We start from the raw sequence: 27,398 nt of genomic DNA, 5'->3' as shown, positions 1-27,398 counted from the left end.
TGGGAGGGTGGATTGGAAAGGGGGAACCGATTAAAAGGATCTACATGTGACCTCCTCCCTGGGGGACGGACAACAGAAAAGTGGGTGAAGGAAGATGTTGGACAGAGAGGGAGGGGGAAAAATGAGGAGCTGATGCCAGGGGCTTAGGTGGAGAGCAAATGTTCTGAGAATGATGAGGGCAATGAAGTACAAATGTGCTTTACACAATTGATATATGTATGGATTGTGATAAGAGCTGTATGAGCCCCTAATAAAATGATTTAAAAAAAGAAGGGAACAGAAGATCGAGTTGAGGCCTAGATATTAAGTTCCATTAAACACTCTTTTATGTGGTCGCTAAAGGTTCATGTACTACCAGTTTTACTTTCTCTCTTAATGTCTAACTACTACAAGCCCATGTACTGTGCATTACCACTAACCCAAAACCAAAGCAGGGGCTTCAAGCTTACCTGAAGAACCTGGTCAACTGAGGCAACTGGATGCAACATAATGAATAACATGAAAACGTACAAAACAATCACAGACACAACAAAAAAGTCTGAAAAAAAAGGAAAATTCAACTTATTAATTTGATTGCATAAGCAAAATGGTATCATCAACAACAAATATACACAACTGGTTGCCCTAAGAATACTTCTACTTAGATTGATGAGATAGAGGAAGCATGAGCTTTGTATTATTTACTGGAATATAGGATGCTGTTTAATCCTCCTGGCCCCACTGCAAAGATGTACACATGTCAAGTATTATTGAAAGCCTGTTAGCTTTGACCTTAAAAGTAACTAAGGAAATAACCAGCAGTTGTAATACACAGACCTTTACAGATATTTAATTGTTTTTCCTAGATACACATTTTAGAATTTATACATAGGAGACTAAACCACATAATGTCAAGCTATTTCAATGTACTTTTTAAGAAATGCTTTTTAAGGTACATTAAAAACTAAGAGCAAACAATCAAATACTTATTCAATCCAATCAAAAATGAAGTAGAATACAAAATATTACAAGTTTCAAAACATTTTTAAGTGTTTCAGAAAATATATAAGAATTTAAGAAATGGACAGCTAATATTTTGTCCATTCTTTTATTTTTTTTATTGAGAACGTGTGCAGAGTAGATTTGCTTATGTCTCTAAAATTAACTTTACTGGCAGGATGTGGCTATCTTTCTTATGTACTAGTCTGGATGTTAGTTTTCTTTATCTAAAGAAAGCATTGTCTGAATGTACAAATGTGCTTTACACAATTGATGTATGTATGGATTGTGATAAGAGTTGTATGAGCCCCTAATAAAATGATTAAAAAAAGAGAGAGAAAGCATTCTTTTGAGAGATGTTTTTAATTACCCTTGACTATGTTCAATAAATGAAATAAAACAAATATGTCAGCTTTATTAAGTTTGCCATATAATGTTTTAAAACTACAGTGATGACCTAACATGAAAGGCACAGCATGATTCTAATACGGCCCTCATGAACTCAGTCTCTATTTGCTCAGAAATGAATAGTTCTTTTAAAAATTTTACCAGTTTCTAAAAAATTTAAATTATGTAGATACATGTATTTGGGCAGTTGTTAACCCATTAAGATATAAAGTAATAAAATCACTTGTACAAACTGCAGAGTACATCTCAAAATGCTTTATAAACTCACGCATGAGCCAGAAGTGCTGCTAGTTATGATTCATATAGTAGATACCAAAATCTGTGACCTGGTATTATACTAATCAAACAGTGACATTGCCTTATAATCCAAAGAATAGCTACTATTCAGTCCAAGATACTGCAAAAAATATGGAGTCTCACATGAATAAAGTATTACATTTCCCATGTATTGATATTAGTATAGCCTTATGTTTTAAGACTTATGTATATATATATAGCTTTTCCCCACAGGACCCTTAATTTTGATCAAACCAAACGCTATGCGCCATAGCCTACGCAGGTAACAAAGGGTACCACACCTTATTTAGCCAAAAGTTTTTGTGGGGATCAATTTTGGGGTCCAAAAGTTATATGGAAACTAGGAAAATATACTTTATTCCTTCCCTTCCTTTCTACTTGTCCCTTTTAAAAAAAAATCATTAGGGGCTCATACAACTCTTACCACAATCTATATACATCAATTGTGCAAAGCACATTTGTACATTCACTGCCCTCATTCTCAAAACATTTGCTTTTCACTTAAGCCCCTGACATCAGCTCATTTTCCCCCTCCCTCCCCGCTACCCCCTCCCTCATGAACCCTTGCTAATTTATAAATTATTATTTTGTCATATCTTGCCCTGTCTGACGTCTCCCTTCACCCACTTTTCTGTTTTCCGTCCCCCAGGGAGGGTGTCACATGTAGATCCTTTTAATTGGTTCCCCCTTTCCAACCCACCCTCCCAGTATCGCCACTGGTCCTGAAGGGATCATCCGCCCTGGATTCCCTGTGTTTCCAATTCCTATCTGTACCAGTGTACATCCTCTGGTCTAGCCATATTTGTAAGGCAGAAGTGAGATCATGATGGTGAGGGAGGAGGAAGCATTTAGGAACTACACTGCACCCTGACTGGCTTGTCTCCTCTACTTGTCCCTTCTAAGGCACCAAAAAACAGTGAGAGAAATGAAGGTTTCTAGAGGTGATAACAACAGTAATAGTCAAGAAATGAAAGAAAGATGGCCAGTAGGCATAGAGAAGATCACACAGCTGAAATGCACAATAAGGTGTGTGCATGCGCGCGAGAGAGGATATGTGAAGCCCTGTCCCTGTAGAAATCAAAGTTGGAGCCAGGAGTAACAGGATGTAAAAAGCACTACTAATTTTTGAATTACAGGAGCAGCTAACAGGAGGATAAAACAGCACTATAAACACCTTAGTCATTAGTTCATTCTCTTTATAAAGATTGATTTTATTACAGTTATATTCTTCTACGTTATTATTTAAAGGAGGGAGGATAAGGGGGAGGAAATAAAATGAACGCTCAACTTACAATTCTTGTAGCAAGGCTGTCTGAAGGGTTTTCCTTTTGAAAAGGAAATAGCCACTATGAGGTATTGAAAACTAGAGATAAAAAACACTGTGGTATTTTCAAAATTTTGTATATTATGTTCATCAGGTTTAGTTTCATTGTAAAAATGTGAGGAGTTCCAAGACAGAGTTCTTGATGTATCACAGGCACTAGAACACATACAAAACATTTGCATTACTAAACATAATCCCAATCCCCCCAAAGAAACCAAATTTACCTTATCTGCCTTGAATCACTACTGCATACATATATAAGGTGCCATTTACAGCAAATAGCAAATAATATCCAGATATAAGATATGAAGAGTAGGCAGAAGAGATGCTCTTTAATCTCTTTGAGGCTGTTTGCTCACCCATAAATGCAGCTATCATCTGCTCCATCACAGGGTTCTGAGGAGCTGAATGATAAGATTGGTGGAAATGCTAACAAAGCCCTGGCCACTAAGTTGGGTTTCAATAATCTCTAGCTCAGGCTATCCCTTCCACCTACTTCCAGGTGGGCAGGAGTCTCAAAGCATGTGCAATGGCCTGGCTATTAACCACAAACGTCGGTGGTTTCAGAAGAACAGCACAGCAATGGACTTCAGACAAAGCAGCCACTGAAACCCAGCAGAGCACAGAACAACGGTGACAAGCACGGGCTCTCCAGGAGGCAGGACCAACCCAGTGGCAACTGGAGAGAGAGGCTGTATCATGAAAGATGTTAACTACCGGGCGCACCGAACAGTAGGTGATAATGAAATGTTCGTCTCCTACAAAGGACCTCTGGACGGACTCTTACAAACAGCAACCCCCTATTCTTTTCCAGTTGCAGTGGTGCGATTTTCTTTTTTTTTCTTTTTTTTCTTTTTTTGCGATTTTCTACAATAGTCAAAAATTTTAATCAAATTAGAAATATTTGCATCTGAAAACTGAATTCCACAAAATTACCCCTGTAATTAATTAAAATGTTCAATCAATTAAAGTGTTGTCATTTGTAATCTGTAAGTACTCTGGTCATAAATAGCAACAGATTAATAAACTGATCCAGGGGCACCACTGATTAGAGATTATTAGGACCTTTAGGAGGTCTGGTGATGAAATTGGTCCACCAACAGATAAAGCAGTCTGCTTCCAGGAACATTCGTGGCCTTGGAAACCCAATGGGGGAGTTCTACTCTGTCCTACAATGCCCCTGTGAGTCAAAATCAACTCAAGAACATTGTGTTTGAATAAAGACAAAGCCAACTTATTTAAGTGTTCAGTCAAGTAGCATGAAAATTCTATATAAATATTACTTATTTTTACATGCATATATATTGCACACATCTTACACAGACTTTTACACCAATTGACCAACTTACTCTGACTGTGGACGCCACAATTTATACCACCATTGCTGCTTCACCCAAAAGAACCCCAAGGATTGAAATCCAATGCAGATAATGATTTGAGACAAAACTGATAAGAGAAGGGTCCCAGATATGAGACCAGAAGGTGGTTTCTGTGCTACCAGTTCCTTCCAGGCTGGATTTAAACTCACTATATTAAGAGAAAAAAGAGGAAAGGTTCATATCTACTTTGTCACTATGAAAAACTATCAATACATTTAAGAAAATCAACAATGTGTCTAACAAATCATTGGGGGGGAAAATGTGTACAAAACAAGCCAGATGTCTTACATATTTAAACAATCTGTCAAAAGAAACTATTTAGGCTTTTCAAACACATTTCTGGGATAATTTTCACATTGGTGTATTAATATTCAAAACAAAGACCAGTTAGAATACAAAGAATGCTAAACATAAGCAGGTAAATTATAAGATTAATTACCACAATTCCATATATTTAACTGAGGGTTCATTATTTTTTTAATCTTTATAGGTGTCAAAATATGTGCTATAATTCCTAACCTTTGCTCAAAAAGATGTATAGTCTCATAAATCTAAGGAGCAGGTCTACTCTGTCCCATAGGGTTGGGTTATACCAGTGGTTGTAATCCCATTTGTGGATGGGTGGGTCGTCTCTGTTACATTTATGAGACCAGTTTTGTGTGGGGTGTGTTTTGAGTCAATCTTGAGTTATGAGATCAAATACGCAAGCCAGTTAGAAGAGGAAGAGAAAAGCCGAGATGCAGGAAGATCACCTAGGAGTAGAAGTCTAAAGAATGACTCCCTAGAGCTGTACTTCTAGATTCCTAAACGGGGAGAGAATGAATGCGTGTGTCAAAGCCAGGCATGTGTGGTACTTCTGTTACAGCAACACTAAATCACTAACAGACACTATAATTAATTTATTTCCCTCCCTCTTTAGCAGAGATGAATACAAGTTTAAAGCAATATAAACAGCAGTAACATTCAAAAAAAGGAGAGGATGCTTTGATCATGTATTAAAGTAGGGTCCACTGAGCTTCATCCCTGGCATGTTTCTGCTCTCCCTTTGTCATTACTATGTGACCATAAAGAGATCCTCAGAGACTGTGTTACTATCCTGCGACACACTAGTTTTAGCATTACTAGGTTTAGTATCTGTTTAGAATATTGCCCAACTCAGGAGTTCCAAGTGCAGGCATTTTTATTCACCAGAGACTCTTTGACAATGTCTAAAGATTATTTGGGCTGTCACAGCTCAAGGAATGCTACTGGCATCTAGTGGGCAAAGTCAGAAATGCTACTAACCATGCAACCAATGATGAGGGCAGCCCCTCAAGACAAAAACTTATCTGACCCCAATTATCAATACCAACTGAGAAACTATGATCTAACTCCAGCAAGCCTACTGGAGTAGTTAGCATTCTACTTTAAGAAAGTGCTTCCCATTTCTTCCAATTATTCATTCTTCTTCACTTCCTTTCCCATCACTCACTCTAGTATCACTCTTTTCAATATGAACTCATAGGCTTTTATTTTATTCAACTGAAGATGGGTTCACTGAAGATGGGTTCACTGAAGATGGGTTACGACCATTATTTGTTTTTATACTAACATTACCAAAAGTGGAGCGCACCCTATATAATGCATTTAGAAGGACAATACCACTTCTGTGATTTTCCTGTCAGAAATTCATAGCCTGAATTTTATGAGACTACATCAGATAAACCCATCTTAGCAAGCCTATATTGTTCTAAACGTCAACATCAAGAAGTCAAAAAAAGGCTGAGCGATTGCTGTAGATAAAGAGAAATAGACAACTAAATGTAACTTGTGGACTAAGGGCAAAATTAGGTATGAAAGACATTACTGGGACAAATGACAAAACTTAAATAAAAGCTATGGATTAGAAAATAGTTATTATATCAATGTAAAATCTCTTGATCTTAATTAACTATAATTAATCATCTAGAAGGACTTTGCGTCTAGTAAATACACACTAAAATATTCAGGTGTATGTCTCCAATTTACTCTCCAATACTTCAGGGAAAAATAAATCAAGTGGGGCCAAACATAAACACATAACCAATAAGCTCATCTACATGGAGCTAGAGCGGTACGAGCTGTGTCACAACTGATGTAAATTTACCAAGTTAATTAACTCAGATTCAGAAGTCAGCATGCCTTGAAATCAAAAGTCAAGTAAAATACTCACTTGTAAAAACTACCACCAAAATGATTGCCAAATCAATGAAGAGAAACTGGAAGTCTCCAAGGTTACTTAATATCTACAGACAAAAGTAATTTTAAAACACAATTAGTTTTCAGTGACCACTTTTATAGGGTTTCCTCATTTTACCTGGCTTTAGTTTTCGTGTTTTTTTTTGTTTTTTTTTTTCATTCTTCAAATAGCAAGCAACTTTAATAGCAGTGGCCTGATTAAAAAATGCTTCCATCTTTGAAATTCGTCAAATATGTTACATAATTAACATTCAATTTAATATATTAGTAAAAGAGGGTAACTCCTTGAAATTCACTATATAGTTTTTAGGTTTTAACAAAAGGAAAACATAATTTGCTCATAATATTCAACATCCTGGAAAACTGCTATATTGATGCTTCCTTAAGACTGAACTCCATCCCTTCTGATATTTTCTACTAGTGGCCCTAAGGGGGCGGTTTCACAGAGATTCCTTGAAATGTCCTCAGTGTTCATGCAGAGAAAAATGGACAAGAGATTATACCATCTACAAAATCCCATCGAGTACACCCAGATACCACTGCACTTTCTCTTGCCATATTTAACAGTTCTACACACTACTGACAAAGCATCTCTTCTAATTCTGGTTTGTTCCTGTAAAGATAACTACAATTCTCACATATGTCAAGAGTTCGGTATTTTCAAGAATTTTTTAAAAGATGTCCAATTTATGCTAAAGAAAGGTTTCAGCCACAGGTGTTAGCCTTAAGGAAAATGGTATTACAAATTAGTATCTTAATCTGTTACTCAAAATATGGTAAACTAAAGGTTAGTTTGCAGTGGCTACTTATTTAGATTCCAAACATGTATGCTTATACATTTAATGCCTTAATTTAAATGCCTTAACACTAAATTCCGTCCCTATAGGCAACATTAGTACTCACAGAATACAGGAGAGTAACACTGAAGTACTGGATAATGCTGTACAAAGCCATAAATTTAAATACACAGAAGGAAGTCATTAAAGCAGCCCGGCCTTCCCTGTGAAAACAAGTATTAGCAAGTGAATTCTAACTCCAAAATTACAATTATATCCTAAGATGATCATCACTTACCATTCAAAAGTTACAACAAAGTGATTTTCTACCAAAAGACCTAAACCAAAGCAGGGGTTGAAGACATCAGGTATATCAATTTATCCATTACTAATAAATCACACAGTGTATTAAGTTTTATGTCAACTTGGTAGGGCCAAGATTCCCCTTTTCCACATCCTCTTTTGAATCCAACCTGAATTTCTGGCAACTCCTTGTCAATGTACTGCTGCAACCACTGTTGAGTGATCTTCAGCAAAATTTTACTTGCATATAAAATCAATGCTATTATTCCATAATTTAAGCATTCTGTTGGGTCGCCTTTGGAGTGGGAATAAATATGGATCTCTTCCAGTCAGTTGGCCAAGTAGCTATCTTCCAAATTTCCTGGCATAGATGAGTGAGTACTTCCAGTGCTTCATCAGTTTGTTGAAACATTTCAATTGGTATTCCATCAATTCCTAGAGCCTTTTTTTTTCCTTTTTTTCTTTTTGGCTAATGCTTTCAGGGTAGCTTGAACTTCTTCCTTTGGCACCTTTGGCTCTTGCTTATGGTAGTTATAGCCTAGTCCTATTAAAGCGGAAATGGGAGTATAACCTACTCTTATTTAAGCAGACTAGGTGGGAAAGCTCTTCTCTTTTTGCTGGCCTGTCTCAAACCTGTATCTGTTTCATTAACCTGTGGCTCTGTAGAGTTAAGCCAATGGTCCACCATACCATCTGATGATACTGGGAGCGATCAGTGGCCTGCCATGTAACATACCAACCTTAGATTCATTTGGCTCTGCAGCCACAAGCCTGACTTCTTGGATTCATCCACTTCTACCTTCACCATCCTATGGTCTTCCTTTGTCCTAGTTCATCAGCCGTGGCAGCCAAGTGAGCTAGGAAATGCCTCAACCTTAACAACTGACTTCCAGACTTAAACTGGACTGGACTTACCTACTTATGCAACCTGGTGAACCACTTTCTTCATATAAATTTCTTCATATATATGACTGATTTTATTCCTCTAATAACTCAGCCTAATACACTTATCAACTATGCTAATATGTCAATAAAATAAATCCATGTGGCTTTCTCTGATAACTTTCCCCTCTATATCATCAGAGAGGAACATTGGTGGCATAGTGATTATGTGTTGAGCAGCTAACTGCAAGGTTAGCAGTTTGAAACCACCAGTCACTTCTGGATGATGGCTTTTTACTCCCGTAAACACAGGGCTTTCTACTCACGGAAAGAGTCTTGGAAACTCACAGGGGCCGTTCTAGCCTGTCCTACAGGGCTGCTATGAGTACGCATAGACTCGACGGCTGTTGAGTTTGGCTTTTCCTGTATGTATCATCTGAGTAAGAAACAAAAAGCTAATGAGAAAAATATCCAATTGTGTTACCTGATTAGGTTTGGCACACAGGAAATACTAGGAGTCCTAGAGGTAAATGGAGATGCCACTGAAGCCTCAAGCTCAGATAGGGAGATGCCTCCGTGCGCCCTCTTTAAAGCCTAATGATTTCAAGAAGAAAATGGGATGTTTTGTGAACAGCATTCAGACTAAAGTAAGATCTATAAAAGTAAAATTTAAAATTATACTTACACCACAATCATTTGCACCATCACCACACATCCCTACATAGTAACTATGAAGCAAACAGAAATTTAATATTTTAATTAAACTTTTAAAAATATACAAAATTTCATTTAAGACTTCTCCAATACAGTATTTATGAAGGGCTAGCAAGCATTCCAAAAGAGTATTTAACACTAGGTCTACAGACTGTTTTTATATACCTATCTCTACAAAAATGCATCAAATTGACATGGGAATAAAACTGCACATTTCTTTAAAAAAACACTAACTATACACTATTGACTTATAGCTGAAACTGTGATACTATACATTGATATAAAATTTACAATGTTTAACATTACACAATATTTGAGACATTGGGTTCAATGCATCATAAGGATCGCTTATGTCGGTCAGCATGACAATTTCCACTGCACTGTTTGTCTTTACGTTTGATGTTTCCTAAACCTTTTGACTATGTTTATATGTATTACTGAAGTAATGCTGTCATGAATGAAACCAATTTGCTGGGATTAATGCTCAATTCACATAAAATTGATGAGTATCCATAATGATAGGTATACCACACAGAATTTTGAGATTAGAAGAAAATTAATTTAGATAAATACATGTCTCAATGGATATAAGTCAGCATAAGTGGTAGGAGGTAAATGTAAATGGTTTCTGGAATTTTTGTTGAGGAAATCAAAAACGTGTCAAAATAATGTGTTCCATCAACCTAGTGTTAAAAATTCTCAGATACTTTACAGGTAACAAATCACATTGACATGAAATACCATTTTGGGGAGTTTGAAAATGAACTAATTCATTAAAAAAAAAAGAAGAAAACCAATACTAACTCTACATTCTGTAATGCTTCCACCAGCTGTGTCTTCTGATCAGGTGCCATACGAGCAAACACGGTGCCATGCAACATCAGCTAGAAAAAGGATTAATTTCTTATAAATACGACTCACAGTATATTCATGTGAACACATACAAAAAGCTAAATCACTAACCTTAGGAACCAGATCTTGAAAATGCTCCAGTATCACTGAAAATGATTTCCCATCCATTGCAAAATGGTAGCGAGTCACCTGGAGGTCCTCTAAGCTATCATGGGCCAATTTAATTGGAATAGCCTATGAACATGGCATTGAGAAAAATATTTAGGTAGCCAAAGTAAAACATCTGATTTAAAACTGTTCCCACACTGCATTTTTCCTTTGATATTTTATATTAGAATGCTTAAATTTAATGTAAAGGGGAAATCAAATTTTTTTACGGAAAAGACAAAAGCAAATAGCTTACAGAATTTAAATATGCTTCCCTTTAAAATGATCAATGAATTGAACATTACAGATCTCTTGCATTATTTATCAGTAAATGTTCTCAAAACAGAATTTGGGGTTCTTAGAGCTGTGGCTCTTAACTCTGACTAAATAGAATATTAACATTAAAAATTGAGATTCCTGCTTCTACCCTAGTGCCAGTGAAACACAATCTCTAAGAAGATTGCGACTTAACTGTCTTGACTTGGTTTTTTAATTTTGTTCTAAAGCATCATTTATTTTTTCAGGCTAAATTTAAAAATTAGTGTGCTTCCAAAGAGAAAATTCATCCTGCCATTACCTCCGAATCAATTGCTGATGAATTACTGCACTGTGTTAGCGTGTCTGCATAATGCCAATTTATCTTGGCAACTTTCCCATCCTTTGGAGGTAATCCTTCAGCAATAATAACTTTATCCTGAGGTAGAATCATTCCACAGTCTCTGGCCACAGAAACAGCAGTCAACATGTTGTCACCTAATTATCAGAATATTTTAAATTTGTTAAAGTAAGCAACATGAATGTACAAGTATAAGACAACAAGTACTTCTTGAAACTCTAGAGCAGTACCCAGGAGTGGACTAGGTAGAATGGTGATGTATGGTCCTTACACTTGGACTTGAGATGTAACAAAATAAGGGCATATTTATCAGAGGAAACCTCTAATACACAAGGCATTTTCACTCACCCCTGAAAGCCAAATAAAAGTCCTAATCTCCTGCCAAGCACTATTTGTACTTATAAAATACCTGGCACAGTGCTACACACAGAACTCAACCGTCACTTGTTAGATTAACCCAGGAGTGTCTGGAACTGTGTACAACATAACCAAACGGATTATAAAAGCAAAGGGACATAAAACAGAGGTCAGCAAGGTGGGCAGAATAGATCCATTATCATGAGAAGGAAAGAACTAAAGAGAAGCAGTTATGTCGGTGTTTGGGGACCCCAGTGTAACAAGTATAAAATGCCAACTCTTTCTTCCCCTAGTTTCCACACGCTGTTTTCAAAGGCATCTTCCTATGACCTGACAGATCTCCTTGGGACATGAGATCATATTCTGTTCATGGCAGTAGAAAAGGGGGAAGAGATAAAGGTGGAAAGTGGGAGAGATACACATGGAAATGTGTGGAAAGACTAAGGATGTTAGGATGCAAGATTTAGTTACTTTGGGATATAAAATAACGAGGATGCTATTGAATGGATCTCATTCTAAATCATAAAGATGTGCATACGCCTTTATATATACTTCTTCAGTAAAACCCCTAAAATCCAGAATCTTGAAGTCCATGAATATCAAAATACAACCTTGAGTATATCCTACCTGAATGTGAATGACATTATCAAGCACAGATCCTACTCAATGAACCGAATGACCAAAAATGACAGCAAGGACATCTTATATGAAGGAAGCAAGAAGTCATTAAAAATATAGGAAAAGGAGAAAAGACCAAAATGAATGTGTGAGGGAGACTCTGAAACTTGCTTTGAATATAGGGGTAACTACAGCAAATAGAAGAAATGATGAAATAAAGAGAAATAGAAATTTTTAAAAGGTAGCCTGGAAATCAAAGTAAGTAGTATAAGGAAATGTGCAAAGACCTGGAATTAGAAAGCTAAAAGAGAAGAACATGCTCAGGATTTCTCAAGCTGAAAGAACTGAAGGAAAAAACTCAAGCCTAAAGTTGAAATATTGAAGGATTCCATGGGAAAAATACTAAGTGGTGTAGAAAGCATCAAAAGAAGATGGAAGGAGTTTGAAAGTACACATGTATAGTGGTATACATTGTGCCTGTCTTTACAAATCGACATTCTTTTTATACACATGACCCCCCCCCACCTCACCCCCCCACCCCCGACCCCTACCCCATCCCCAGAGGCATGGGGGATGGACAGTGTGACATTACACAAGCTTGACTGTTGAATGACACAGAGAACTCTGTTTTCAATATGCTTGGGCCCACTAGTCGGAAAACATTTGCCAATTCTCTCCGGCGATGGGGGTGGGTTCTATTTTGGCATGACTCAAGGCAAGTCTCAACACAACCCACAGAAGGAAGAGGCCGAATCCACACAGCCCTTCTCTATGCTCTACGTGAGAGCAGGGAGAGCTGTCCAGGTCAAACATGAGCAGACTCTGACTGGAAGGCAGGCAGATGGCAATTGCCAGTGGGCACAGAGCTTGACACGCGTTGATCATCTGCCTTACAAAAATGTACCGAGATGGTTTTAAGTACTAACAAAAGGAAATAAAAATACCTCATGCCTCAATCCAGCATATTTAAATTTTAAAGCAAAACAAAACAAAAAGATGGAATGAAATCAGAGTCACTGCACTGAAAAGAACTGGTCAACATTTCAACCAATTCAGGAGTTAGCATATGACCAAGAACCTATAGTATTGAAGAAAGAAGTCCAAAGTACACTGAAGGTATTGGGAAAAAAATAATGATACAAAATCCACAGAATACTAATTGAATCTTTTTTAAAAAGATGCAATTCTAGAAACACCCATCCATGACAAGTAATTTGGAAGATAGTTATTACTTGCCCAATCGACTTCTATGCTTGCCTCTTTCTCCTTTACTCTCTTGTAAGATAAAAGATGATACAGGCCACACTACTGGGAAATTCTCCATTCACCAGATGAGGGTTGTGACCTGCGAAAAGGGGTTGCATCTGACTCTAACCCCCTACATTGGATCACACCAAGAGAGATAACAGATAATTGCCAAATTACATCATTACATAACCACCAGCCAAACCACTGAGAATCATGGCCCGGTCAAGTTGACATATTTTGGGAGAATGCAATTCAATTTCTGGTAGTACATAACAACATACTCAAAATAACCTGCAAACCATAAAGTCCAGACGACTTCCACCATTATAAATTCACCTATGATGACAACATAATCTTATAAATGCTTTAAATATAGCAAGTATCTACTAATCATATCTATGGATTGGGCAGAGTTTTAAAAATTGTAGAGAAGGGAGAAAGGAGTAAAGTATAATCTTAACCTCAAGAATCTTGTATTTTAGATTCCTGAGTCAAGATGGAATCCAGGTAGAATCACCTGTCCAGTGCTCCTGTTTTCAGATCAGAAAATTAAAGAGGTAAAGAGGCCAATATTGGGAGGTGGGGTGCTAAAAATATTCAGTGTACTAGGGTCTGGTTCAGACCTCCCCCTGCGATTTTCTCCCAAAGAGCGATTCGAGAACTTACTGAAACACCCTAAATCCACCAAGTCTGCCCACAGGCTCCACCAGATGCAGCAGGACGGCCTCCACCACCCCTTTCTATGCCCAAGATACGAGACTCACAGCTCATATCCCCAAGCTGCTGTCTAAAGGTGGTATGGCAGTTACATAATCTATTGTCAACTTGAGGGAAAGGGTGGAGTCTAACCTGTCAATCAGATCATAGCCAATGAGGGATTTATTTTGGGAGCTCCTGTCTTCCTACTTGGAGGCGGGACACACACCCTCCCTGTGAAATATTCCTGAAGACAAGCCACAAGGAGACACACTGATAAAGCCAGAGATCTAGAGCTGGAGGAGCCACATAGAAACCCATGCCAGCACTGAGATGCTTCCACCACCATGGGATCCACAAGACTTTCTAATCACGGGCCTGTGATCTTCCTGCACTTGGTGTCATTGCATGTATAAGCATGAGTCGGAAGAATTTATAGACTGGTATCGGACATATGGGCTAGTATCAGACTTATGGACTTGATCTGGCCTGGGTTGGGATGTTTTCTTAATATACAATTACTCTTTATATAAAGCTTTTTCTTATACACATGAGTGTCTATGTATTTATTTCTCTAGTCAACCCAGACTAACCCAGGTGGTCATAATCCCAGGCTCTCAGAAAGCCTCCAAGAACAAGCCACAAGACCTCACACTGGTCTTCCTCACTCTGCTATCCACCCAGCTCTTTCATTCTGGGGCTTTGCATCCTCCCTCCCTAGACAGAAACAGAGTGACTACATCGGCTATCCCCTTTGCCCCCTCTCCCTCTGCACCTGACAGCATGGGTAATGATAGATAATTAGTCACTAATTTTCAGCAATTGAGGAGTCCCTGAGATATTTACCCTTGACTTAACTGTAGTGGAGAGCTGGAGTGATACAGGAATGCAGCTGGGGGAGAACTCAGATCCAGTCAGCCCCCAAACCACTCGGCTAATCTGGTCTCCCCCTTCCCTGGGGGACAGCGCAGCACAGCCCTGATACCAAGGCACCCCACAAACTCATTATAAAAAGCAGGTTGGGGGGGGGGGGGAGCTTGCCTTTTTTAAACTTATAATTCCAGACTGTGTTCCTTTGAGTAACTTTGAATGTAAGCTGCCAGAAATGTGTCTATTGGCATACAACAAGACAGGGAGAACTCTAATCCCCAGAGCACAGCCAAGGATTTTAACTTAACAAAACAGGAAAAGCCAGGGGCTGAAAGACACAGCTCAAGCCAAAACTTGTCATTACCAGTTTTGGGCTCCACAGAGTCTTTAAAAGACTGCAAAGTTAAAAGACTGCGGCCAGACAGTCCAGACCAGACCCGTGCCCACACTGCAGGCCCACCCCAACCCAGCCCAGTGGCAATACCTCCAGTCACCTGCTTCAGCCCGGCTTCCGAGGCCCTCCTCCCCCACTAGCCACTGAGTCACTGTGGAACCCCACCTACATAGCAGTCTGACCCATGACCATGGTAGGCCACAGGGTAGTCCTCCAAAACACCCTTACCAGTCTCAGAGAAAGAGCTCAGGTCCCCTTGGTCTCCCAGGAACATGGCACCCAGTTCTTCCAAAATGGTACATACAGAGAGCAACAATACCTCAAACCCTCAACAACAAAACCCAAGAAAAACAATGCAACAGCAGAGAGAGTCATAAACCTAATGACGCTCATAGAAGAATCAGACTTTGATCTGCCACAAAAGATATCATCACACTGATGCTTAGAATAATACAAGATATGAGGGAAGCAACACATGAAGTCCACGCACCAAAGAGAAAAACAAGAACTAATGGATGAGGTAACAGAAGTAAAACACAAGGTAATAGACCCCACCAATGGACCAGAAGAGGCGGAGAATCGTACCAACAATCTCCAGGACAATCAGGCAGACTTCAATAAATGGGGCAAACAAGATAATCAAAGAGGTAAAAGAAAACCTGAGATCACTGACATGCTATTCAAATAATTGGTCTTCCAGAACAAGACACAATGAAGATGTCTACAGCTAAATTAGCGAGGGAATTCCTGGAAGCAAACTCCCCTATATCAATGAATGAGAATCAGACATTCATACAGTAAACAGAGAGGACAGCAAATAGATTAAACCAGGAAGAACTCACCAAGGCACATGATAGTTAAATTATCCAACTTTGTGGAAAAAGAGAAAATTTTAAGAGCAAGAGAAAAAAAGGTGGTCACATACAATGGTGCTCAGAATATGCTTACACCTTTCAGCAGACATCATGAAGAGGAGGAGAGTGTACGGGTAACATCTTCCGAAAGCTGAAAGTAAAAAAACCACCAACCCAAGACTCCTCCACCATGTCAAACTACCTATTAAGATGGACGATGAGGTAAGAGTCTTCCTGGACAAGAAAAAACTCAAAGAATACACCATAAGAAGAACATCCACCAAGCGCAAACAGGAGTCCGCCATACAGCCCAACTCTATCCAAAAATTAACACGCTGAAGGCAATTACCAAGATAACATTGCCACAGAGGGAAAAGAAGGCAAGAATGAAGCCTCCCACATAAACACATAAGTCTACTGGTTTGCTATATACATTGGAGAAGACCATGGAAGAGGAGATCAAGAAGGCAATATCCTTCACAATAGCCAAGAATAAACTGAAATATCTAGGAAACATCTAACCAAAAAACCAAAAGACTTATACAAGGAAAACTACAGAACCCTACTACAGGAAACCAAAAGTGACCTCCACAAATTGAAGAATATCCCATTGCTCGTGGATTGGAAGACTCACTATAGTAAAGATGTCAATCACTATATAAGTTTAACGTTATCCTGATTCAAATACCAACAACTTTCTTCAAATAATTGGAAAAACTGACAACCAATTTCATATAGCAAGAGAAGAAGCCCAGAATTAGCAGAGAACTCCTCAAGAAGGACGAAGTTGGAGGGCTCGCCTCACCTGACTTTAACACCTACTAAACGGCCACAGTGGTCAAAACAGCATAGAACTGGAATTATGACATACTCAGACCAATGGAAAAGAACAGAAAACCAAAAATAAAACCATCAGCATTTAGACAACTGATCTTCGACAGGGATCCAAAAAGCATCAAGTGGGAGGTGGATGCCATGCCCTCTTTAAAAAGTGGTGATGGATAATGGATGTCCACCTGTTGAAAAAGGAATCAAGACCCTTACCTTACCCCGTGCACAACAACAAACTCAAGGTGGATCACAGACCTAGAAGTAAAACCTCAAACTATCAGGGCTATCAACGAAGGAGTAAGGACAAACCTAAGAATGTTGTTGTAGGGAATACATACGCTAACTATAATAAGAAAGGGTACACACACAGATGAAGCTGAAATCGACAAATGGGGTATACTATGGATAAATTATCTGTAAGCGTAGAAAGACTTCCCCAAGAAAGTAACAAGAGAACCCACAAACTGGGAGAGGATTTTTAGCAATGACACAACAGACAAAGGGCTTATTACTTAAATATACCAATACCTTCCTAGCCTGCAAAAAAGAAGAAAACAGTTAAGCCCCTGAGAAAGTGGGCAAAAAACCTGAACAGAAGTTTCACTAGGGAGGAGATCTGAATGGCCAATAAACTTGAGAAAATATTCCCGATCATTAGCCATCAGAGAAATGCAAATTAAAACAACTATGAGATACCACCTAACACCCTTGAGGATAGCCCAAATTAGAAAATCAGAGAGCAACAAATGTTGGTTGGGATGTGGCAAGATAGGAACTCTCCTCCACTGCTGGTGGTCTCATAGATATGTGCAGCCACTGTGGAAAGCCATCTGGCTATATTTAAAGCAAACGGAAATTGAGTTACCTTATGATCCAACAATCCCTCTATTGGGTATACATCCAGAAGAGGTAAGAAATAGAACAAGACCAGTAGTCTGCACTCCGATTATTTATTGTGGTACAATTCACAATCGCAAAGAAATGGACACAACCTAAATTTCCATTGATAGGTGCATTAGAAAGAACTCTGGCTCAGACACACATTGGAGTACTATGCATCACTAAAAAGCACTGATGAACGCATGAAGCACATCATCTCAAAGAGTTGGAGGAAATTATCCTAAGCAAAGTTGGACAATCACAAGAGGACAAAAGTACATGAGCCCACTGAGGTTAAGTATAACCAGCAGAATAGGTATAGAAGAAAAGCTACTATCTCGCACTTGATGGGTTGAGGTACAGGCAATCGGGTAGGGGCCAGGCCAAACCCAAGGATGTACAATTCATTCCAACACAAAGAAAGGGAAAGTATCTGGGGGAGGGGAGGAAATGATGGCACTGGGGTAGAAGGGCACAAATCTACCCAGAGGGAGGGTATTGTTATGTCTCCACAGAAATGGGACATGAATGCAGACCCCACCACGGTGAGCCAAACTTTGAGGACAATGTAACCACATGGAGCAACTCATGAACAGAGAGTTCTACAAGGACAACCCCAATCAGAGCCAAACTGACACTACCCCCCTCCCTCCTTGAAGTATGTGCTACAGAGGACACACTAAAACTACAGGTTGGAGAGAGGGGGTGGCCTGCCACACCCATACAGAAGCAAACCAAGAAGGAAAGAGAGAGACGGGGACTAGACCCCATACTGGCACACCAAGCCTTGAGGATGATATCCCTGAACAGAGCTGCTAAGGCCCAGAGAGGACTGTAGAGCAAACAGTCCACATGAAGACATGATGTCTCCTTGCTGGAGCATACCACAATAGAAGACAATACTGGGGACACATGGCAAGGAAAGAGTCCAGTCTGACCACCCCAACAAAGGGGTGAACTAAGAAGGGAACATAACCAGTCAGGAACAGGAGCAAAGCCAAGCCACAAAACCCCTGAGGAGCTGCCCAAATAGACTTCGGGCTAAGAGGGGCAGTTCCCATAAAAGTTTCATTTTTGTTTTGTTTTTTTGCTAGTTTTGTTTGCTTTCTCTCTTTTTATTCCATCTTTTTGTTTGGTCTCTGTTATTGCTGTTTTGTCTACCTATGTAAGATAGGCATGGGAAGCATGACTGAGGAGAAACCAACAGGACCCATGTTTCCAGAAGGACCTGGGGGGAGGAGGAGGTGGAGGAAAGGAGTGGTGAGCAAACAACACCATAGACAGGGGAACAACTAGGGAATTAAAAGCAGCACGAAGGAAGCATAAAGATTCCAGTGGTGTGGGACCAACAGTCATCTAGCTGAGAGGCATTCCCAAAGGGCAGAAGAAGGGCAGGCATGCTGCTGGGGCAGGAAGAAAGTAAAAGGAAGCAAAGCTATGGATAGAGGTATAAACATAGGTGTGTACTTATGTAAATATGTTACTCCACAAATATAGAGGTATTGGCCTATGTACATATAGTTATATGGCAATATATTGAGGGAGTGGATAGACTTCGGGCCTCTGCTCAAGCCCTCCCTCAACACAAGAACACTTTGTTCTAACAATCTGGCATGCTGTGATGCTCACATTCTCAACACAATCGCTAAAGACAAAATGGGTGCATAAGCAAATGTGGTGAAGAAAGCTGATGGTGACCAGCTAGCAAAAGATACAGAGTCTGGGGTCTTGAATGCTTGAACTTAAACAAGTGGCCATCTAGCAGAAAAGAAACAAGCCCACATGGAAGAAGCACACCAGCCTTTGTGATCATGAGGTATCAACGGAATCAGACAGGCGCCTAAAGATCCAAACAAACAAACAAACAAACAAACATATTCTTGAGAGCGAGGGGGGTCAGAGCAGAAACCCAAAGCCATCTGTAGACAATAACAAAAGGGTCACAGGAAGGGATGAGCCAACCAGGACACAGTAGAGCACTGACGAAACACACAGTATTCCTCTGGTTCTTTGAGGCTTCTTCACTCCCCACTATCATGACCCCAGTCCTGCCTTTCACTGTGGACTAGACCAGTACATGCACACTGGTACAGATAAGAGCTCATGACACACAGAATCCAGGTTAGATAAAACTGCTCAGGAACAGAAATGAGAGTAGCAATACCAAGAGGGGAGCGGGGAGGGGGGAGAACCCTCCCTTCAGGGATAAACAATAGAAACGTAGATGAAGGGAAATAGCAGTCGGTGTAATATGAAAACAGTAATAATTTATCAAAGAGTCATGATGGTGGGAAGGGGGAGGGAGGTTAAAAAGAAGAGCTGATACCAAGAGTTCAAATAGAAAGTAAATGTTTAGAAAACAATGATGGCATCATATGTACAAATATGCTTGATACAACTGATGTATGGAATGTTGTAAGAGCTGTATGAGCCCCCAGTAAAATAATCTTTAAAAAAACAAAAGAAGAATCTTGTATTCTACTAGAAAAATCTGTACATAAAATGAAACACAGCGTACTATCAGTGCTATAAGCAAGATACGAGAGGAAACAAAAGCACTATGTATCACTATTTACTGTGAGTGGATTCTTGAGAGACCAGAGAGCACAGTACCACAAAATCATTGTTACGCCTCCAAGAGTCAAAGCTGAAATACAAGTGTAATGAAGCCAGTATATAAAATGTTTCCATAACTGATTATTACTCGTATCAAACAATTTAATCTCTAAGACAGTGTTACTCTGTGTTCTTTTTTTAAAGTCTAACCTGTGACCATGACAGTACGAATGTTGGCTTTATGCAAGTCTTCAAGTACTGCAGGGGTTTCTTGCTTTAATTTGTTCTGCATTATTATTAATCCCATAAAATCCATGTTGTTTTCAATGGTATCTCTGTAAAAAAAGTTTTAACATATTATTAGTTTAGTCAACAGAACTAGTTATTTAAAATATCCAACACAGAGAATAAAAACTAATTTTATATATTTAAGAATTCAATATCAAAAAGTTTAAATCGGAACAAAAAAATTGCCCATGAAGTACCGTATTGAAATAAAATGTTGTAATTTGAAAACTAGATAAATACACTTAGAAAATCAACTTTTGTAAGATATTTCTAGTTCTAAGGTATATTCTTTTTGTGGCATATATAAAATATGAATAACCTTAAATATATTTGTTCTTGACTTTATAGGCAAGGGAAAAGGAAAAACATGTACCACAAGCGTATTCAATAGAGTAATAGTGGTTTCATTATTTTTTCTTTGATCAAATCCATACAACTGTCATTCGAAAAATCGGAAACTAAAAGCAATAGCAGGCCTAAAGGAAGAGGACTACAGATGTGGGGAACACCAAAGTTCAATGCCATAACTTAAGTTCAGAAAGACAATGTTCTCCATTCTGATTTGGTGAGTAGCGATTAAGGTCTAAAAGCTTCTATCAGTAGCCATCTAAAGTACAACTATTGGTCTTTTCCCACCCGGAGGAAAGAACAGTGATGAAAATTGAAAGAACACATGGAAACAATTAATACAATGGATGACTGGACCCCAACTCGTTCTCCACAACCCAGAGACAGGAAGAACTAGATGGTGCCAACCACCTCTATCAACTGCCCTGAAAAGCAGATCAAATTAAATAGTTTTAGATAGAGTAGTAGGATAATGTGGAACAGAACTCAAAGTCATAAAAGAGTCCAGGATAACTGGTTGGAAGAGACTTGTGAGACCCCAAGACTATGGTCATTCATTACCTTTCAGGTCTGGAATTAAACTCACCTCAACATTTGAATAATTTAAGATCAAAAGGGAAGCATTTACCCAAGAACAAAGTTCAGCGGATTAGAAAAGGGGGAACCTAAACAGAAAATAGGGAGGAAGTAGGATAAGCAACGGGACCTTGAGGAGATTTCAATAATGTACATAAATTGTTTAATGCAAAATTATGCTCTGTTCTTCATCCAATTCACAATAAAAAAATTTTTCAAACATATATACATATATATATTTCACTGGCTGGTCAAAGATGAGAAGGAAGGATTTTTACTTTCAAGATGCTTTCTTGGGAAAATAAACATACAATATAGATGCATGCAAAAGTACTATGTGCCCCCGTACTAGAATAGAAATAAAGTATGATCAATGATAGTTGTATTGCTAACATTATCTTCAATGAGGGAAAGGGGGGTTGAGGCTAGGGACTAGAGTTTTAGATTTGCTACAATTAAGTAATTCTCCTACACAGAAATTCAACAATAAAGCGTTTGAAGTTTATAGTTATGAAATCTAATTATATCTAAAATGTGAGGGGCTTTCAAAATGTTCAAGGAAAAATACTATTATCTTTTAAATCTATTTTCCATAAACTTTTTGGCGCTCTCACATGATTTACAGCAATGGGTGATGGGAAAATATTAAAACATGACTAGGGGAGTAAGGCAACCTGCCAACAGTGGGGGAAAAACAACAACAAACAACCTACACTTAGCAATAATTAGAGAGAATCTAAAACGAAAACCAAACCAAACTCACTGCCATCAATTGATGCCGACTCAATAACGGGCCTTTAGGACAGGGTAGGCATGCCCATGTGAGTTTCCGAGTCTAACTCTTTTCCAAAATGGCCTATCTTTCCCCTTGTATCGGCTGGTGATTTCAAACTGCCAACCTTGCAGATCGCAGTTCAACATGTAACCACTACACTACACTACCAGTGCTCCACATAGAAGGAAAGGGGAGAATAAATCCAGTATTATGTTCCTCATTGGACACTTTTGACATAGTTTCTATCCAAACTCTTGGTGACTCAGAATCACCTTATGCCTCCCGGGGGATGATTTATAATGTCTCTACAGTGAACTAGAGACATGTACAAACCAGATATATATGAATGGATTTTAGGCTAACACTTAATTGTAGCCCTAACCTAAGAACAATTAGCTCTTATGACGTGGCCCGACTCAATCCTCGCCTTCATGAAGAGATCACTGAAGCTACAGGTGCTACAGCAAAGTGTAGTGAAGAAACCAGATGGTGTCTGGCTATCAGAAAGAACAGTGTCTGGGGTCTTAAAGGCTTGTCTTCAAACAGCCATCTAAATAAGGTGTCAAATGGAAGAAGCACACCAGCCTGAGAAGGCCACTGATGGCAAATAATAAAATTCAAATTCAGTAGAGGGAAAGGAATCAGGGCTTAAATTCTAAATACCTGGTTTGTAGAAGGAAATGGATAGCAAAAGCTCAAAATCCATTTGCAGGGTCCCCACAAGGATAAACTCTCTGGTGAATCCCCTCTGATCATACTTGAGGGATGTGACAGCTTTGTTATTGGATAGCATTGTAAAGTTGATTATGGCAGATGTAGTTGAATTAAACGTAACACTTTATCAGTTGATCTCCCTTTTGACTCATTTTAAAATGGTTTGTTTCTAATCTTTTTTGCTTTCTTTTCTACTGAGGTATTTCTCTGTTTTGTCTTGTCATTGTCACTGGTTTTTTTGGTTTTGTATGATTTTCTGTATATGATATCCAGGATAGGTAAATCCATAGACAGAAACTGGATTAATAATTGCCTAGGGGTGGGGCAGGGAAGGTTGGGGAGAAATGGGGAAGTTACAACAATGAGTTCAAGAAAAAAGAAAATGTTTTGAAACTGATTGTGGTAATATTGATTGTACAACTCTTCTCAATATGATTGATGTGAATTATGTGCCAATAAAAACTACTTTCAAAAAATGGTAAAGATTAAGCAACTTGGTAGATGGAATTAAGCCTCGTGATCTGAAAGTGAATTTCAAGCCGTTAAGCTCTGAACCTGCTGGGTTGAAGCAATGCTGTCATTTCCGACGAGCACAAGTTTCTGGCGGCAACTAATTTCCTACCACTCCTGTGAATGATAGGACAGAAAAATCTTGTCCTCTGCTTAATGAGCAGTGCAAGATTTCATTCAAGACAGAAAGGTAAGTAAATATTTTATATAAGACAATGGGGAAATAGATCTATGTACATATATTTATATGTCTAGTATTAAGGAAGCAGATGGACATTGGGTCTACTCAAGTACTCCCTTAACTCAAGAACACTTTGTTCTAATAATCTGGCCCTCTGAGATGCTCACCTTCTCAACACGATCACTGAAGACAAAGCGGGTACATAAGTAAATGTTGTGAAAGAAAGCTGATGGTGCCTGGCTATCAAAAAAATAGCATCTGGGATCTTAAAAAGCTTAAAGATAAACAAGTGGCCATCTAGCTGAGAAGCAACAAAGCCCACATGGAAGAAGCACACCAGCCTGTGCGATCACAAAGTGTCGATGGGATCAGGTATCAGACATCAAAGAACAAAAAATCATATCATAGTGAATGAGGAGGGGTGCGGAGTGGAGACCCAAAGCCCATCTGTAAGCAACTGGACATCCCCTTACAGAAGGGTCCCGGAGAGGAGACAGACGAGCCAGTCAGGGTGCAGTATAGCACCAATGAAACATACAACTCTCCTCTAGTTCTTCAGTGCTTCTTCTCCCCATCATCATGATCCCAATTCTACCTTACAAATCTGGCGAGACCAGAGGTTGTACTCTGCTACAGATAAGAGCTGGAAACACAGGGTATCCAGGGCAGATAATCCCCTCAGGACCAATGAGAGTAGCGATACCAGGAGGGTAAGGGAAAGGTCGGGGGAGAAAGGGGGAACCAATCATATATAGGTGAAGGGAGACGTCAGACAGTTTAAGTTAGGAAAAAATAATAATTTATAAATTATCAAGGGTTTGTGTGGGAGGGAGGGTGGAAGAAATGAGTTGCTGATACCATGGTAGAAAGAAAATGTTTTGAGTATGATGATGGCAACAAATGTATAAATGTGCGTGACACATGGATGGATGCATGGATTGTGATAAGAGTTGTAAGAGCCCCCAATAAAATGATTTTATTTTTAAAACAAAGAAAGGTTCATGCTGTAACAGAAATGCAGAATGAAAACAGAAAGCAAGGTGTGGAGGACACATGAATGAGGAAGAGGAGGAACAAAGGAGGGGCAGGGAGAGAGAGAAGTTGATGGGAGGATAGACAAAGAACACTGACTGCTCTGTTCTGAATGTCTCAGCAGCTACAGGGAACTCAAGGAGGGAAATGGCAAAAAGCTAAGTCGAAATGAGAGAGCAGCCAAATGTGCCCTAGGTAAGCATGAAAGTTCAGTATTATACATCAGCAGTATCATGTATGTGACAGACGTCACGTCACCTGGTGGTGATTTTTTTAAAAGTCAGAAAATCCTTATTATTCATGGTGATTATGGTCTATAAGTTCACCACGAACACTGACCTGGTGAAGACTGAACCAACACAGGGCTATATAGTGTAGGCTATGTATTGTATTTTGTGTCTTTGTTTATACACCTTATTTAATATGTTGCTTCATTAAAAATAAATGAAGGTCAGTAGCACCCTAAGCCATGCCTGAAGGAATCTTAAGGTTCATCAGTGCTCTCTTACATTGCGGAATGCTAGGCAATGCTTTGTGGCCATTTCCAATGGTGAAATCACCAATGAAAAGCACAAAATGTAGGGTGAAGTGTAAAGGGAGATGATATGAAGGAGTCGAGGAAGCAAAAGAATGTTTGTGAACTGACTGTAGTAGCAATTGTACAATTCTGCTTGACGTGACAGAACTATGGAATGATTTATGTATTAACTCCCAATTAATATTATACCTGTTTTTTAAAGCACAATATGTCAGGTGTGACACTCAGTAGACTGTATGAAGGACAGCTATTTAGAGTATGAGAGCTGAAGCAAAGGCATCTGACCTCAGCTGGGAATGTTGACCCCCACCTCACTCAGGATGGCCAGACCCAAACTACCCCTGTGAATTTCTGAGACCATTTAACTCTTTACAGGTGTAGAAAGACTCATGCTACTCCCTTGGAGCGGCTGGTGGTTTTGAACTGCCTCATCAGGTGACACTTTTTACCTTTTCCCCTCTGTACCATGAAAGCACCACATGTAGCCATTTTGGGGTTACAGATTTTACCGAGTAGGCAAATCCCCAAGCACAGAACTTGTGAAGAAAGAGGATGGACTGTGTCATGCTTTTGACCACCTCCCCAATATTCTCATTTTCTGGGTCTTGGGTAGAACTAATGTAATTTTTCCTCTTATTTAGATACACATCCATCTAGCCCCTCTAGTTCACATTCAGAAAGACAGAAGTGCACTATAAACATTCTGTGCCCACAGTATTTAACAGATGTAGAATACGCCATTAATTTTACTGCTGTCCTCCTGATTATTATGCTATTTATACTGTTTAAACATGAATCTTACACAAACGTACAATCTTTCTCAGACTGGATTCCTTGAGCTACACTAGTGGGTCGTGCATATACAATTTAAATTTTTGATAATTATTACCTATCTGTTTCCCAGGCAAAGCTTTATGAATTTACAAGAGGATCAGTTGCAGTATGTTGTTAAAATGTTCCAAAATATCTGCTCACACTAGGTAATGCCAATTGTTCCAATTCTGCCAACCTTACAAGAAAGAAGTGCTGTGATTGGATTTCGTCGTTTGAAACCTGAAGGGTCACATTACTATGAGAACTGTTTGGATGTCTTCTCTTGATACTATCTGCTAAATCATTTATCCTTTTTTAAAAAATAAGTGTATCTGTTGTTGCTGTTATGGACCCTGCCCCCAAACACCGTGTATATACTTAAGTATAAGCCAACCCGAGTACCAGCTGAGGCACCTAATTTTACCACAAAAACGTCATTAAAAATGTGCTGAAACACTCGGCTTATACACGAGTATATACAGTAAGTCTTAACTTGAGATGTTGGGGAACAGGCCATATGAATTCTGGATAGACAAAGCAGTCTACAGATAGAATAAAATCTCAGTCTAGGATCGTTTTTTTAAAGGGATAGAAGAACCAACCACCAATTTTATATGGAAAAGACATTCCAGATAAGAAAAATACTACTAAAGAATAAAGTAGGAGGCCTATTAATTCCCAATCTCAAAACCTGCTGCTCACTCAGTCATGGTAGTCAAAACAGCCTGGCATTGGGACAACAGCCACACAGACTAAGGTCACCAATTGGAGAACCCAAAAATAAACCCAGCCTCCGATCTTTGAGAAAGGGGCAAACCAGAGTAAATGGAGAAGAGATAGTCAGTTTAACAAATGGTACTGACCAGACTGGATATTCATTTGCAGAAATATGGAACATGATCCATCTCACACCATATATAAAAACAAACTCAAGATGGACTAAAGACCTAAATGTAAAACCTAGAACTATAAAGATTTCAATTAAAAAATAGAGAAAATTTTTCAACCAAAACTTTTCTCCTGAGGATAAGCTGGTAGGTTCAAAGCACTGACCTCATTGTTAGCAGCTCAACTCATAGCCTACTATGCCACTACGGCTTCCAATGGAGGAGCCCTAACCCACAGCATAATTATATGTAATAAAAAACACACAAAAACGGGAGACCAAGGTCTCCTTAAAATGAAGCACTTATGTGCAACAACTCCAAAGAGTAAAAAGAAGCCACAAACTAGGGGGGAAAGGTTGGCAATGACATATCAGATAAAAGAGTAATTCCTAAAATTTAGAGAAGACTTTATAAAGCAATAATACAAAGACAAACAATCAATTAGAAAATGGCCTACATTTATAGATTTAGTATTAAGGTAGCAGAAGGACATTGGGCCTCCACTCAAGTACTCCCTCAACACAAGAATACTTTCTTCTA

General features: G+C 38.9%; 1 protein-coding gene across 5 annotated transcripts in view; it reads right to left on the bottom strand.

The window, feature by feature from the left end:
- Nucleotides 1–27,398, bottom strand: part of ATP13A3 (ATPase 13A3) — a 78,493-nt gene that overhangs the window by 22,603 nt on the left and 28,492 nt on the right. For all 5 annotated transcript variants that reach the window (XM_045287503.1, XM_004712341.2, XM_045287506.1 and 2 more), the window contains 11 exons: nucleotides 20,407–20,531; nucleotides 10,855–11,030; nucleotides 10,242–10,364; nucleotides 10,083–10,162; nucleotides 9,250–9,292; nucleotides 9,049–9,158; nucleotides 7,507–7,603; nucleotides 6,578–6,650; nucleotides 4,357–4,534; nucleotides 2,976–3,163; nucleotides 450–538 (listed from right to left, as the gene is read on the bottom strand). In XM_045287503.1, coding sequence (XP_045143438.1) covers nucleotides 450–538; nucleotides 2,976–3,163; nucleotides 4,357–4,534; nucleotides 6,578–6,650; nucleotides 7,507–7,603; nucleotides 9,049–9,158; nucleotides 9,250–9,292; nucleotides 10,083–10,162; nucleotides 10,242–10,364; nucleotides 10,855–11,030; nucleotides 20,407–20,531 — 1,282 coding nt within the window. The remainder of the gene's footprint in view (nucleotides 1–449; nucleotides 539–2,975; nucleotides 3,164–4,356; nucleotides 4,535–6,577; nucleotides 6,651–7,506; nucleotides 7,604–9,048; nucleotides 9,159–9,249; nucleotides 9,293–10,082; nucleotides 10,163–10,241; nucleotides 10,365–10,854; nucleotides 11,031–20,406; nucleotides 20,532–27,398) is intronic.

Source organism: Echinops telfairi, unplaced genomic scaffold (assembly GCF_000313985.2).
Source record: "Echinops telfairi isolate 266 unplaced genomic scaffold, ASM31398v2 ScPeMD7_17;HRSCAF=63, whole genome shotgun sequence".
In the NCBI taxonomy this organism is placed as follows: domain Eukaryota; kingdom Metazoa; phylum Chordata; class Mammalia; order Afrosoricida; family Tenrecidae; genus Echinops; species Echinops telfairi.
This window is presented reverse-complemented; position numbering and strand designations above follow the sequence as displayed.